Source organism: Schistocerca cancellata, chromosome 4, assembly GCF_023864275.1.
Source record: "Schistocerca cancellata isolate TAMUIC-IGC-003103 chromosome 4, iqSchCanc2.1, whole genome shotgun sequence".
In the NCBI taxonomy this organism is placed as follows: Eukaryota; Metazoa; Arthropoda; class Insecta; order Orthoptera; family Acrididae; genus Schistocerca; species Schistocerca cancellata.
Genome location: NC_064629.1, coordinates 804,456,037 through 804,472,614, shown reverse-complemented (window position 1 = coordinate 804,472,614; position 16,578 = coordinate 804,456,037). Strand labels below are relative to the sequence as shown.

The 16,578-nt window shown below is 43.4% G+C and overlaps 1 protein-coding gene across 1 annotated transcript in view; it reads right to left on the bottom strand.

Moving 5' to 3' along the window:
• LOC126184733 (uncharacterized) overlaps positions 1-7,738 on the bottom strand; it is a 311,881-nt gene extending 304,143 nt beyond the window's left edge. The window contains exons 1-2 of the mRNA XM_049927270.1: positions 7,557-7,738; positions 6,917-7,095 (exon numbers count right to left, since the gene is read on the bottom strand). Coding sequence (XP_049783227.1) covers positions 6,917-7,062 — 146 coding nt within the window. The 5' untranslated portion in view covers positions 7,063-7,095; positions 7,557-7,738. The remainder of the gene's footprint in view (positions 1-6,916; positions 7,096-7,556) is intronic.
• Positions 7,739-16,578: the final 8,840 nt, after the last annotated feature.

Below are 16,578 nucleotides of genomic sequence, written 5' to 3'. Positions count from 1 at the left end.
TCATTCTTGGCTATTTAGAACTCTGAGCGTTTAACCCTCTGTTGAGGTGCTCGTCTTATTATACATATTGGCTAGGAATGGTAAGACGCTGTGCAGATGACAGACCAGATACGGCTCGCCATGGGAAATTCGAGTTAGCTCCACATATCAGCACGATGTTCCTTTTATTTGTCTCCTTTAATTTCTCTGTTGAGTCCAGGTATTCTGTGACTGAGGGGGACGAAAGTGTGGAATACCCCGCCTAGCGCTTTTTGCACCTTCAAAGAGAAAATGTTTGGCCAGTGCCTTCCGCCGATCTGTGGACTGTGTTAAATGTGAATTTCCTGCGACCAGGTAAAAAAACAACCAACAGGATATTACGTTCTCGCCCCCTCTGGCGTTCAGAGCTTAATGCCGCCCCTTTCCCGCCTCTTGCCTGCCAAATACCGACAATTAAAATTTTTATACATCTGAGTGGTGTCTGTTCTGTCCGGCAGCTCCGACAGAACGGACACCAGTCGTGATGACGCAACTGGCTTTTTTTTTTTTTTTTTATATGAAATAGGATGGAGAAAGAAATGGAAAGTAAGGGTGGGAAACTCGTGACTTCTAGGCGCACAGTGCATTGTGGTAATGCGAAAGCTGAAAATTGTGCCGCACCCCGACTCGAACCCAGATTTACCGCTACTCGTGAGCGGTTGCCTTAACCGCTTCGGCAACCAGGACACGTTTCGTGACAGACTCATATTTTCAACATATAACACGCTGCACTGCAGTATCTCTCGTCTATTAACCACCTATTCGCAATTATTAATTCCCTTAGACTTCGGATCATAACAGTGCAACCGTACTAAAACAAATGTCAAGGAGCCGTCGCGCTCTTTTATATATAGTGCTGTTCTTTGTCGGGCAGCCGACCGGAGTGGCCGAGCGGTTCTAGGCGCTACAGTCTGGAACCGCGCAACTGCTGCGGTCGCAGGTTCGAATCCTGCCTCGGGCATGGGTGTTTGTGATGTCCTCAGGTTAGTTAGGTTTAAGTAGTTCTAAGTTCTGGGGGACTGATGACCACAGCAGTTAAGTCCCGTAGTGCTCAGAGCCATTTTTCTGTGTCGGACACGTCGCGAATCAATAATTTACGAATAGGAGGTTAATGGACGAGGACGAGCGTGCGATAAGTTGGAAATCTGATCGGTCAGCAACCGTGTCCGGATGGCCGAAACGGTTAAGCGGCAAAACCGGGTTCGAGTCCCGGTCCGGCACAACTTTCAACTTTCGCCATTGCATTACCACAATGCACTGTGCGAATGGAAGTTACGAGCTTCCCACTCATCCTTTCTCCTTCTTTCCCGATCCTCTATTTAATAAAAAAATTAAAATTTTAATACCAGGATTGGAATGGGCTACTTCGAAGATTGGCGCGATTTCGCGAATTCGGCCGAAAGGACACATCCATTTGCTCAGGACTGTGCACACTCTTCCGTGTGGAAGAAAAAGGTGTGCATGAGAATGGTTTCGTTACGCAACGAAATGAATTCGAACTTTTGAGACTGAATGAAAACGGAAAGGAAAAAGTGTGTTTAACGTGCTTTCGACGGCGAGATCAGTAAAGAAGGAGCACAAGCTCGGATTGGAAAGGAAATCGGCCGGGCCCTTTCAAAAGGACCATCCTGGCATTGAGATTAAGAGAGGCAAGTGTGAATCGACTGGGGGCTCTGCAGCTACGACCTGACGGGACAATACTTTAGGAGTCTAACGGGTGCAGATGCTGCTAAACTGCAAAGAAGGACTGCTAACTACCCTCACATGCACAAGATTTGCATAACTGAGGCAACATCTACCTCCTTATTCTGAAAGCTGATGCAGGATGGAGTAGAGGTGTAGGACATAACGAAAACCACTCCATAGGAACATCTTAGACAGTAATGGCACCAAAAACATCGAAGAACTATTGTGTTGTAGAATATCGACGAGGTTTGTCTATAATCATCGCTAAAGTAAAAGTCTACATTTACATCAACACTTACAAGTACGTCTATTAGGCAAGACACATTACTGTGTGCGACGAAACGTACTTCACGTATCATTGTCACTTCCCCCTTTTCCTGCCGGCCGTTGTGGCCGAGCGGTTCTAGGCGCTTCAGTCTGGAACCGCGCGACCGCTACGGTCGCAGGTTCGAATCCTGCCTCGGGCATGGATGTGTGTGATGTCCTTATGTTAGTTAGGTTTAAGTAGTTCTAAGTTGTAGGGGACTGATGACCTCAGATGTTAAGACCCATAGTGCTCAGAGCCGTTTGAACCCCCTTTCCTGTTTCATTCGCGAATTGCGCGCAAGAAGATCGACTGTCTATGAGCCACAATATCATCAGTAATTTCTCTCTCTGATTTTAACGTCGTGATTATTTCAAGAGATGTGTACGAAGAAGTAATACATTGATTCCATTTTCTTGGAACGCACGCACTCAGAATGTGCTTTCCATGGTGCTTAATGCCCCTCTTGTAGTTGGATGAGCATCTCAATGACATTCTCGCGATTAAACAAACCTGTGAACTGATGATCAACAGTCAGCAAGCGGTATAGTTAGCATCTTCTAGTTACCTCTACGGTGGTTAATTAAACTGTCTGGTAAATCTCCGTGTGACATTAGTATTCATCTCCAAACTACTCCGCAAGCCATCGTGCGATAGCACACTGGACTCGCATTCGGGAGGACGACGGTTCAATCCCGTCTCCAACCATCCTGATTTAGGTTTTCCGTGATTTCCCTAATTCGTTTCAGGCAAATGCCGGGATGGTTCCTTTGAAAGGGCACGGCCGATTTCCTTCCCAATCCTTCCCTAACCCGAGCTTGGGCTCCGTCTCTAATGACCTCGTTGTCGACGGGACGTTAAACACTAACCACCACCCACCACCACCATCGTGCGAAGCATGGCGGAAGGTGCCGCGTACCACTACTAGTAATTTCCTCTCCTGTTCCACTAGCAAATACAGCGAACTTAGCGAGATGGTGCAGTGGTTAGCACACTGGACTCTCATTCGAGAGGACGACCGTTAAAACCCGCGTCCGGCCATGCTAACTTAGATTTCCCTAAATCGCTTCAGGCAAATTCCGGGGTGGTTCCTTTGACAGGGCACGGCTGACTTCGTTCCCCATCCTTCCCTAGAACGATGGGACCGGTGACCTCGCTGTTTGATCCTTTCCCCCAAATCAACCAATCACTCAAATACAGCGAAGGAAAAAAAGCTTTCTAAAAGGCTCCTACGAGCCCCAATTTATCCCATCTATCTTCGTGGTCCTTAACGCGAAATGTACGAGTACATTGGCGGCAGTCGAATCGTTCTGGAGTCGGCCTTAAATGGCAGTCCGCTCAGTTTCCGCGATAGTTCCTCACGAAAAGAGCGTCGTCTTCCATCCAGGGCTTCCCATTTGAGTTTACGAAAAATCTCCATAATACCTGTGTGTAATCCGACCTGATGGGGATCCCGAATACTCTAACAGTACTCAAGAATGGGTCCCACTAGCGTTCTATACGCCGACTCCTTTATGGATAAGCTCCAATTTCCCAAAATTCTCCCATAAGACGAAGTCGAGCATTCGCCTTCCCTGCTACCACTCTGAAGTGCTCCTTCCATTTCATATCACTTTGCAACGTTAGATCTAGGTATTTAACTGATTTCTTTGTCACGCAGCACGCTACTAATGCTGAATTCGAACGTTGCAGGATTGTTTTTCCTACTTATCCGCGTTAACTTACAGTTTTCTATATTTAAGCAAACTGCCATTCATCACACCAACTAGAAATTCTGTCTCGGTCATCTTGTATACTCCTACACTACAGTTACTTAACGATGACACCGCCCCTTACACCATAGCGTCATCAGCAAGACCCCCGCGGCAGGATCACGCGGGTGATCTAGCTGCAATCGATCCACACAGGTGGTCCTAGGTACATGGCGGTTGTGAATAATTCCACTGGCTGACCACAAATCGTGTAGTTACATGAAAGCGAGTGTGTTTCATCTACTCACGCGAACGACATGAGTGTGCGTTAAGGGTAAGCTGAAGGTTTTAGATCAAGTGCTGTCCTGAACGGCTTCCTAAATTTTGTAACATTTGCTTTGTTCAAATATATCGTACACAGTAAAACCCCTGTCACATTTCCTTGAAGTGTTCTGGACTTTACTTTAGCTTAAGACGATGTCTTCCGATTACGCACCAGTCTGCTGATGAATCACAAACCTGTTGTGATATCTCGTACGCATGTATTATTTTGAGTAGGTGGCGGTGAGAAACTGTATTTTAGGGTATCCAGAAGTCAAGGAATCCTGCATTAATTTGGAATCCTCCGTCTATATCTCGTCAACGAAGAGAGAAAGATGTTGTTTCATTGTAGACAGGAGGTTAGTTGGAAACAAACTAGAAGCTCAATCGCAGACCATGAAATACAGTCGCGAACAGTGGTTTCGGCCAATGGAGCGACTCAGTATTCGCTTGGAGCTATCTAAGGACCATGGTGAAGAAAAATTTGAAACCCACTCGGATCGCCTACGAATCCGGACGTGAACACAGCACATAATTCGGAACGCAGCTCAAATGGCTACACGTACTTGCTCCTATTAATCAGAAGAGCGAAGCACAACTTTAGCTTTCAGTCGTTCTAAAAGCCAACCGTGTGGATTTAAGTAGCGTGGAAACTCGCAGGGCGCCGGGTATGTCGGTAGTCTACGTCCTGCTCACTGAAGCAGGGATGGGTCAAGGTCTGCAACGGAAACCGCGACCAGAATTCACTTGTCGCCATTCAGGGCAGAATAAAATGGAAAAAAAAGACAGGTGTGGCCCGGATGAGGACAGGGCGTTGTGCTCCGAGTCAAGTGTTGCAATACTCGCATGATGTGGTGGACCGTACACCACACGGCAAGAGACAGTCATTTCGCGCGGCGTTTGCTACAAAGGGATTATCTGCTAGACGTCATTAAACCCAACAGGCCAGTCTGCATATGGTGGTTAAGCTCTTTCTCTCACTGCGTCTCGTTTGTGAGGATGATCGTTCGATCAGGCAACGGTGTGAACCCAGCTCCGAAGGAAGAAAGAAAGGTTAAAATTTAACACCTCTTTGACAGGGAGGTCATTAAAGATGGATCATTTGCGTAGTTGGAGAAAGACTGGGGAAAGTGTAGGTGCGACCTTTCTCGAAGAATCCTACTGGAATCCGCCAGAAACTATTCATGAAAACGACGGGTAACTTAAATCAGGATGGGCGAATGGGGATTTGAGTTCTGTCTCTTCCTGCCGAGAATTCAGTGCCTTATCCTCTGCGCCATACCGAGCAGGGTAGCGTAGTGGTTAGCACACTGGTCTCGCATTCGGGAGGACGGCGGTTCAAACCCACGTCCAGCCATCCTGATGTAGGTTTTCTGTGATATCCCAAAATCGCTTAAGGCAAATAGCGGCACGGTTCCTTCGAAAGGGCACAGACGATTTCCTTCTCCATCCTTCCCTAATCTGAGTTTGTAATCCGTCTCTAATGTCCTCGCCGTCGACGGGACATTAGACACGAATCTCCTCCTCCTCTGCGCCATGACTCTCGTTTCGGTCCTCAAATGAAGGAAGTTCATCGACGATGAGGTCATTAGTGGTCACTGGTGTCTTACCACTGCGACTTGAAACTTTACAGGAAATATTCAGTAATTCGCCTTTTTAAGAAAAAATAGAAGAAGAAACAGCTGCCTTAAAAATGTGTCATGTGACACACTGTTCAACATCTGCTCGCGTTTTGGATATTCATAAGTGAGCTCGAGTGTACCTCGTGTAAGAGGAGAGCATATTAGAGAGCGCTGCAAACATTATATAGGATACACGAAGTTCGTCTCAACAGGCGATTGCTGAATGTCGCCACCGCGCTATAAAACACTAGTTCTGGAACCTGTAAAGAGTTGCCCGATAAAGATGACAGCGTTAAGATTAAATTTATACTCTTCGTACACGTAGTGGCTACTAGAGATAGCATTAGCTCACTTGGACAAGGATAGTGAAGGAAACTGGTAGTAGCCCATTCGAAGAACTCACCACTGTTGATGGAGTGATCCAGGGGAACAACGGAAAACAATTCTGACTGGCTGGGCGGGGATTTAAAGCCCCTCTCCTCCGGAACAGGAGTCCAGGTCTTAACCACAGCGTCGCCTCGCTCGGTAACTAAACGAGCGGTGTAAATATAAGAACAGCAACGAAATACAATTTCCGCTACACTTGTTACTCGAAGGTGAGCCAGTGGGTTTAGCCTGAAACTGGTGTCGAACTGGATTTGGAGGCAGCGGACGGAGCCGCACAACTGAGAGTTGTGGCGAGCTAAGCGCGACAGCGCGCCGTGGCGCGGGCGGCACAAGTGGTAGCGGAAATAGTTCAAGTTCCTGTCCATATCAGCTCAACGAGCTGCTCACAATGGCGAGGAAGTGGGCAGGAACCTGTTGCAGTTCTCGTCGCGAGTCCATTTAAGCACACACTACACTGCTGGGCGAATCCTTTCAGTTTAAAAAACCAAGGACTCTTTTCAGTGTGTGCATAAGCTCACGTACGACGGTTTGCACTGTTTTGTAGAAAAATCTTTTTTCTGATGCGCAGCAGCAGCAGCAGCAGCAGCAACACAACAATAATTTATTCTACTCGTACACATATACCAGAGTCCACAAGTACTTCACAACTATTTTACTGTGTCTCGGGAGCAGACTTCAATGTGACATTGCAAACTTTTAGCATATTTATAAAAATTAAGTCAGACACGATTCTAAGTTTTCAGTAGCTAAGCTTATTTTTTTAACTCATGTTTTGATCTAGCGCATTCAGTATTTTTCAGCAACAATAGAGACTGTACATCTAACTTTCGTTCCTTTCAGCTGGAAGGTCACCGAGAGAAAAGTGAGGCTACGGTTTAAAAACTTACTTGCAGTAATAAAGTCGCCCATCTCTGTTGACATGCACGGTCCACCCTGGCTTGAGGCTCTGTTGCAGCTCAGCCAGGTAAGTTGTGCTCGACACAGCCTGCTCTGCCACAGGAATGACATCATTCCAGTTCGGCTGGAGTAACATGGGCACCCGAAACCCCACTTGCAAATTCAGATCCTGCAAAAATGCATGGAGAAAGTGAAAGCAGCAGTTAGACAAGCGCTGCACAGTACCGCAGCGCAGTTCTTGCAGAAAAGTTCTACGATAGCTAACTCTGTTATCTGCGTGTTTTAGGTGGAAAAAAAATTATGGGTACCTGTGTTTTTTACAGATACGAAAACTGTGGCTTTGCGCAACGAGGTATTCCACAACCAGTATCTAAAGGGCACACAATACGTTCTCGAGGCTATAATACGGCTGAAAACGACACTTTCAAGCAAATGCCTGATTTGTGTTCACTTGTAAGCAATAATTTCGTATGCAGAATCTAGGAGAGTGGACAGCAAATGTTGTCATGCCAAATAAGATCGATGTTGCATTCGCGTAAAGCAGTAAACAATTTTTTTTATAAGTCAAAAGTTGCATCATTGACAACACTACAACAATCATTCCAAACTAATCAATTGCACTTTACGTACCTTTCATTCAGCTGTGTCGAAACTGACACAATTTCGCCCCGTTGTTTATTGTTACACTCATGAAAATATTCTGTTCCAGTTATGTATTCAGGAAGTCGTTTGCAGTCGGTAACAAAAATAAGCATATCAAGAATGTGTAAACAAATCGTTGGTTTTCAATCCCGTGCAACGCTATTCTCTTAACACAAACACGCCCTGCAACAAGCAGCAGCTGTCAGCCAGCACTGCAGTTGTAGCACAACTCCTCTGACATTGATGTCGCTTTCCGCCTGCGCCTTGCGAGCGAAGCGCTGCCGTGGTAAGCCCCTGAACTACGTCCTAGGCCTTCAAAAGATGGTTCCAGCAGGCCGCATGAAAACGAAGCGGTAGTTTTCATGGACGCCTCTCGGCACAGCGGACGTATTAAGCTGTAATACATAGAAGTCATACGGCTTAAATAACAGAAAATTACTGGAAATCGTCTACGCAAGTTTAAAATTTTGTAGTTTCGGTAAAACGAATAGTTCCAGATCGTCTCACTGCCGCCGTTATATTCACTGCCAGTTAAATTCGTCGTTGAGTGGCGGTCTGTTTAATATTTCGGTAACCAACAGCAGCTAACGTAACCAGCTGAAAACGTCTGTTTTACTTATCAGTATCCATTCCGATTAACACGATGTTCTGTCCTACTATCAAGTTCAAAGAACTATTCTCTGCGCATTACACTATTTCGTTAACTTATGTTAGAAATACGTCCGTGTCAAGCTACAACGCGGTGAATTCTGAGTTCGACGCTACCTCGGTGAGAAGCATGTTTCATTAACCAGGAACAGTTATCTACGAAGTGATTATGGTTCGCCGGAAAGAAAAAAACGTATTTAAAGCACTGGTAATTTCTAATCTGTGATGGAGATTGGTTCGGAAATAGTTGGCAAAACAGTAAAGTGCCATTATGAGACCTAGTTCTTCTAAAACCTACACCCGTATGGCATTATTATATTTTTCATGCCTGTAAATATGGGAAAGCTTTGCAAATATGTGTTCTTTGAAGAAAATGTGGCGTACTTAAACTATATTCCTGATTTATACTTCGCAGTATCTAAGAGGACAACTGGATTTACATCATAAAGCTGCTCAAACGCAAAATAAACGATTTTATCACAAGACCTGAATTAATTTTCATAAGAGATGACAGATAGTGAGTTGGAGAACGTAGTCCAAAAAAGGCGTGATGCTTGTTCAGATGCAGCACTGGTGCAAAACAACAAACTGACTATAGCTGTTCATAAAACCACATATATACTTCTGAAGGGAAGACTTTCTCTTGCCAGAAATCCTTCCTCGAGGCTTGGCGAAATACCTGTAAAACACAGCACTGTTTGTAGATATTTAGGCATTCTTCTAGAGGAGAAAAGAAACTTTCCAGAACACGTAAAATCTGTTGCACAGAAAGCGGCCAAAATTATGCATAAGATTGCCCTTGCTGACACTGCTGACTAGTAATTACCGTTGCATATGGTACGGTCTTATCACAGAGCTATCTTCAACTCCACAGCGAGCTTCGATGCTACCGTCTGGGCACTTCGCCGTAGACAAGGCAGCTGCAAAACGATACTGCGACGAATTCAGGGGAGCGTACTTCTGAGGATCATCGGTGCCTTTCGTATTACACCTGTCGAGGGTCTACTGATGATCCTGGGGATATGTCCGATGAATATTGTGGTACGTTCACTGAGGCTTTTTGCAGATGATGCTGTGGTGTACCGAGAGGTTGTAACAATGGAAAATTGTACTGAAATGCAGGAGGATCTGCAGCGAATTGACGCATGGTGCAGCGAATGGCAATTGAATCTCAATGTAGACAAGTGTAATGTGCTGCGAATATACAGAAAGATAGATCCTTCATCATTTAGCTACAAAATAGGAGGTCAGCAACTGGAAGCAGTTAATACCATAAATTATCTGGGAGTACGCATTAGGAGTGATCTAAAATGGAATGATCATATAATGTTGATCGTCGGTAAAGCAGATGCCAGACTGAGATTCATTGGAAGAATCCTAAGGAAATGCAATCCGAAAACAAAGGAAGTAGGTTACAGTACACTTGTTCGCCCACTGCTTGAATACTGCTCAGCAGTGTGGGATCCGTACCAGATAGGGTTGATAGAAGAGATAGAGAAGATCCAACGGAGAGCAGCGCGCTTCGTTACAGGATCATTTAGTAATCGCGAATGCGTTACGGAGATGATAGATAAACTCCAGTGGAAGACTCTGCAGGAGAGACGCTCAGTAGCTCGGTACGGGCTTTTATTGAAGTTTCGAGAACATACCTTCACCGAAGAGTCAAGCAGTATATTGCTCCCTCCTACGTATATCTCGCGAAGAGACCATGAGGATAAAATCAGAGAGATTAGAGCCCACACAGAGGCATACCGACAATCCTTCTTTCCACGAACAATACGAGACTGGAATAGAAGGGAGAACCGATAGAGGTACTGAAGGTACCCTCCGCCACACACCGTCAGGTGGCTTGAGGAGTATGGATGTAGATGTAGATGTAGATGTAGATACATTGCAGGGCAGCGCTGTATTGGTTGGGGTGTGAGCCATATGATCGTGTGTACGAGATGATAGGAACGCATATTACTGATATAAGACGTTTACAAACTTCGAAATTAGAAGAATGGCCGTCTGACTGGGACACAAGGAGCACTGCAAGGCGTCTTACAGCATATTCCAAAGCATCAAGTATAGGCTCAAGCTGTGCGACATTTCCCCTGCTCGAGGTATGGTGCACCTATTAGCAGGTCACGGTGCATATCCCAAGCCTTTGCATCGAGTAGAATGTAGTAACACATCAATCTGTGAATGTGGAGAGGAAGATTACGATGCTCATGTCGTTCTCACGTGTCCCCTTTTTTAAGTAGAGAGAGGCTGCAGACAATTAGACTGCGACCTGCAAACAATTGTAAGTGACCAAAACTTGTGGACTGAAGTCGGTATGATAGCACATAAGATATCTAAAAGGTAATTGCTTACCTTTCGGTCTATAAGATCAAGTGGACGCTCTGAATATCAAAGTAATGTCAACAGGTCACAAGAAGCGTTTCCTCAGTTACAGATAGGCATATATAAATTTAATGAACAAAGAAAAAGAAAATAAAGAGGAAAGAAAGAATGGTATGTCCACTCTCACGGATATGCGTAGACTCGAGGACTGCCTGTGTGGCCGAGCGGTTCTAGGCGCTTCAGTCGGGAACCGCGCGACCGCTACGGTCACAGGTTCGAATCCTGCCTCGGGTATGGATGTGTGTGATGTCTTTAGGTTAGTTGAGTTTAAGTGTTTCTAAGTTCTAGGGGACTGACGACCTCAGATGTTAAGTCCCATAGTGCTCAGAGCCATTTGAACTATTTGACTGCCGAGGATCGCACACACCAGTGTGCGTGATGTAGAATAGTGTTACAACAATAGGTTTATGAGTAGGTATAGTTGTAGTTAGTCGGCAAACTTTGCGTTCTTCCGAGGCTGCCACTAACATATCTACAGTAGTAACGTAAGATAGAATTATTCTATTGGAACTTGAGTTAATTACTATAATATTATTTTTTCTGTTTCAAACTGATTCTTATTTTTCAAATGTTCTGTTTTATTTCTACATTAACAGGACCAGTGATTGTCGTTACATGAATTACTACTACATACAAAATATAAAACATCGTTTCTCACCATGACTAGAGAATATGTACGACCTGTTCAGAGGTTCTATATAACAGGTCTAAAATTCGTGGCCATAAATTGAATTGAAAGCTCATATTACCAAAAATTATAACTGAAATGAAGTGCCTCATCAACAGCGCTCTTTAGAAGGTTCAAATGGCTCTAAGCACTATGGGACTTACCATCGGAGGTCATCAGTCCCCTAGACTTAGAACGACTTAAACCTAACTAACCTAAGGACATCACACACATCCATGCCCGAGGCAGGGTTCGAACCTGCGACCGTAGCAGCAGCGCGGTTCCGGACAGAAGTGCCTAGAATTGCTCGGTCACAGCGGCCGGCTCTTTAGCAGGAACATGCATCTAAATGAGATGTTTTAGATGTGTTTCGGCTGTAATTTAGAATGGATAAATAGTTAATTAATCAATATCTTTCGCATATTTCCGTGTATTCCATTTCATTTCCTTTGTCTCGTTTCGACTTTTGTGACACTATCCCTGGCGTTTGATATGCCCAATAATTATCTAGCGTCTGACATAAAATCAAAGCAAATATGAAACTAACGGACTTTTTCGACAGAAGATCGGCTCGTGAGCGAGATGAAGTTTTGAGAGATTTCGGATACCGACCTGAGCTTTTCTGCTTTGGTCGTCCAGTGGCCAAATTAAAAGGCGACTGTTAAGACAAAAATCTATATTAGAACTTCATAATCTAACGCTTTTTAACGAAGAATGTCATATGTAGCAATAGACAAAAACACAGTTTGATTTTGAGATCAGAACTTAGCTGTAGCAACTGATCGCCCTCTTTACTTGTCCATTCTTGGAACGTTTAGAAACTAGGGAAGCTGTTACTGGCAATATTTCAGACACGACATGAGTTCATATTTCAAAATTTGCCTACAAGATGGAATTTCTCATAAAAAACTAATTATCCTTTGTAATGAGAGATCCAGAGTCTTCCGAGACACAGGATTAACGTCTTATTGCCAGAGAAACCATGCGGAAAGAATAAATTTTCTAAACAAAGCACAGTACAAGAGCATTGTTTCTTCTGGTAGCACAATGTCACCTTTCTGTTACCGCAAAAAAAAAAGTAATTTACAGGTCATGCGAAGGAACCATCTCGTCATTTACATACGATAATGTGAGGAAAATGATAAATTGAATCATAAAGTTGGGACCAGGATCCCACTTAAATTCTCGAAAGTCAAATGCACAGTAATTAATACTGTGCCACATATTTCAGTATGAATGCTCAGCTGCTTGCCTGATAACTCTGGAACCAACGCTAACATCTGCGCTTTCCTAGTGTCACAATGTTTTTGCTTGCCGCTTTGGAGCTCCCCCTTTTAAACGACGTTCTTCCTAAAATATCGCAGCTGTGTGTTTTCTCTTTATGCTAACGCCGTACTGGATTATCGTAGCTGTGCAGTGCCTTTAGATGACGTGGGTTGCTTTTGTTGTGCCGCTCTTTGCTCGAATCCTTTTACGATTCAAAAAGGTGTTAAATTCAGGCTGGTAATCTTTCGAGCCATATGAAACGCCGTACGAGCAAACTCACTGCGGTCTATTTTCTACGCACCACAGGGAAGTGAGCTTAAAATCCGACAGATTGAAACAAAATTTTCTGAACTAAGTCACAAAGAAGCTAAGATCTGAGCACAATTTGTCGGGGAGAAACAGCCAGGAGATGAGAAGTTTTCCATCACGGTTCTTTGATGTACAAACTCCACATTTTCTCAAACCTGTACTTTTTATTTAAGTTCACCGTGGCTTGTGTGATGTGGTGACGTCTTCCCCGATTACTGAAATAAGACGCAGGCCGATCTCTCCAATGCGAGAGTGAACTACCACTATACCTAACGCCAGTTGGTCTCCGTTGTGTAAACCGAGTGCCGGGCGCAGTGTTTAACATACCGGGTTCGCATTCCGGAGGACGACGGTTCAGATCTGCGTCCGACAACCCAGATTTACGTTTTCTGTGGTTTCTCGAAACCACTTAAGCCAAATGCTGGGATGTTTCCCTTGAAATGGCACGGCTGGCTTCATTCACCGTCCTTGAAACAATACGAGTTTGTGCTCTGTCGCTAATGACTTAGATGTCGACGGGACATTAAACCTTAATCTTCCTTCCTTCCTTTGCGTTAGTTCAGCGTGTACCTGTCGGTGTACGAAAAGTCTTTCTTGGTGCCCACTTGCGAAATTTGTAGCAATGTGGATTGCCGTTCGCGTTGTAAGACGTGTATATTTCTATTGTCTATTGTCAAACCACAATTTATGAAAGATGTTTATATTTTATTAATAGGATTAAGTAGGAATAATTAATATTTGTCATTTTGGAAATAATTGTGGTAGCAGGGAATGTCTGCACCAAAGTATTGTCGGCGGGAGGGACCGCACATTGATATAACCTTAAAAAGGGCGGAAGACCGCGTATGGATACATTTTAAGAAAAGAACGGGAAAGACCGCGCATTGATACATTTTGTATTGGTAGCAGGGACTGTCTGCACCAGAAAGCATTGTTGGCGAGAGAGACCGCTCTTTAGCATTCGTAGGAAGTCGGTAGCAGGTCTGAAGCGAGAGGTTGAGAGGAGCGGTGTGCCTGCCAGCCACCAGCTATGATTTACAAGAGATTATAAACGGATGTACAGAGACATCAGCTAACTATTATCATAAGAGGAACTAATATTATTGATTTTTTTTGAGAAACTCAAGACTATTGAAGGTATGTTTGGGCAGTGCTAGTTGTAAAGTGGTTCTAATGGCTCTGAGCACTATGGGACTTAACATCGGAGGTCATCAGTCCCGTGGTTCCCGACTGAAGCGCCTAGAACCTCTCGGCCACACCGGCCGGCGCTAATTGTAGGATTATTGTAAAAGTAAGTCCCATTTGAACGTTGTAAAATCATTTCATTACCAACAGTAAATATCTGAAGAATTGTTTTCAGAATATAATTAATTTTTGCCAGCAATATTGCATTACTGATTATAATTCATCCCCAAAACCATCAACGTAAATCTTTGCAAAATTTTATTGTTGTCAAGAAAAAGTTTAACTATGAATTACGTAACTTCAGTCAAATTAACGTCAGCTTTGCTATTACAAAATAACGTCAGCTTTGGTAATAAATACAGTCACTTATTATGACAGGCCACCAGCAGCTAATAGAGTATAGTAAAACAGAGTAAGTATATTCATGTCCAAGTTCGATGTAGCAGTCAGATGGCGATCCAGTAACAGTAAAAAAGGTAAGGAACAGTTTTGGGTTATTGCAGGTAACGACTGATGGTCACGGCGATGACACATTCTATGTTTCGTCGAAATAATCAGCAAATCACTTATAATAAGCAGCATTTAAATTTGTATGCGAAGATTGCACTTATTATTACTGAGAAAGAGAATTAATTTCAAAGGGAAGATTTCATTTGTTGTCATTAAGCAAGAGATCTAAATCCTAAGAGAAGGTTTCATAGGTTATTGTAGAAGGGAAGGTTGCGTAACAAAAGAGATATAGAGGAGACGTGAAGGTTTCACCGTTCGGTAATCCAGATTTATGTTCTTCGTTGTTTCCAGAAATTGCGTAAGGCAAATGCCGGGCTGTTTCCTTTGGAAAAGAACGGCCATTTCTTTTCCCCACATTTCCTCAATCAATCCTTGTGCTCCGCCATTAGTGACAGCGTCGTCGGCGGGTCGTTAAACTCTAATCTTCCTCTGCCCCTCATTCAACTACGGTTATGAAGTTAATATAATGGCTGTATAATGTTATTTAACGCGGTATGACGTTGTTCTGGTTGCACTTGCAATTGCGAAGGAAACCCCTTTATCTTGCCTCGTTCTGACTTGTGGTGTAACTCGAAATCCTAAGGGAAGGTTTCATAGGTTATTGATATGCCCAACAATTATCTAGCGTCTAACATAAAATCAAAGCAAATATAAAACTAACGGACTGTTTCGACAGAAGATCGGCACGTGAACGAGATGAAGTTTTGAGAGATTTCGGATACCGACCTGAGCTTTTCTGCTTTGGTCGTCCATTCCTTCCAGTCGTCTCTTTAAAGGCAGTATTAGAGACGATGTGTCAGATGGACAGATGTCACAGCACACAGAAGAACTTTGTGATCCGTAAATAACAGATAAACGAAAATTCAGTTATTCGCAAAGTATTGCCGTAAGTGCTTGTGTATTGTTCCTATAGAGACTAGTAATAAAATATAGTATTGCCAGACTATTCACAAGTGACGTTTCAGTTGAGTCAGTGGTTTGTATGGTGGTCTAGTACACTTATGTGCATTTATGATTCTGTGAAATAAAAGGTGCTCGTTCTCTGTCCGCTGAACATTTAACAGCTGGCTCCCATTTTTCTCATTTACATTAGTCAGTAAACAAATTAAAATAAAAACGAGCAGTTTTCAGGGCCGCTATGGCGTCAAACGTGAATGAAAATATACTTTAAATAACTCTACGCAGTATCCACAAAATAATAAAACGAAGTCTCCCATACCACGGTTATCAGGACCCTGTAATGGAAGCTGAGGAATTGTCACTATCGTCCCAGTTCAAACTAAGGAAATCGAATGCCGTTATCAAATATCAAAGAAAACATTTTCTTTACCATGTAATAACTGATTCCTTTTTTATAGTAGGTCATACAAAATTTTGCCATAGAGGCTTCCTTAGTATTCTTCTCTGGTCCATTTTCAGAGAATACAATTTGTACACTGAGATGTCGGGGGTCAGTAAATACTTTATTATGAACTTCACAATTATCTTCCAAATCGCTTGTGTTTCTATAGAACCAACAGATTTCTTGGTCCTAGTATAAACAGCAAATACAAAAGGTTTGTACTGCTATGTGCGCTTCCATCTCAAACCTCTTGGATCAAATACTTCACGTGAAAATGACGAATACGTGTTACTAAAACCCACTCTTGCTTTCATCTTAGTGCTCTGTTCCTCAAAATACGTCTTGTTAGTATCTGTTGTACGTTTTAAGCGAAGAAAGGCTGAAAATGAAATAACAAAAAATCGGAAAGAATTGCCAGCAAAACGAATGCTGAAGACTGCAATATGTAGGCGGAGCCGAAAATGAGGAAGATACGTCACTAAAAGATAGATTAGGAGAACTAATACTTAACACGAAACGACGTTACTCCGTCACCAGTTATGTAAAACCTGTTAATGCCATATTTCTATTGTATTTCAATTGTCATAGTAAATGAGGGCACCCATTTTCCTATTGCCAAATAACGTGGAATAGGTGTAGTGATCTTTAAAGCTCTCCTAATCTTTCTTTTAGCGACGCATCACCTTCATTTTCGG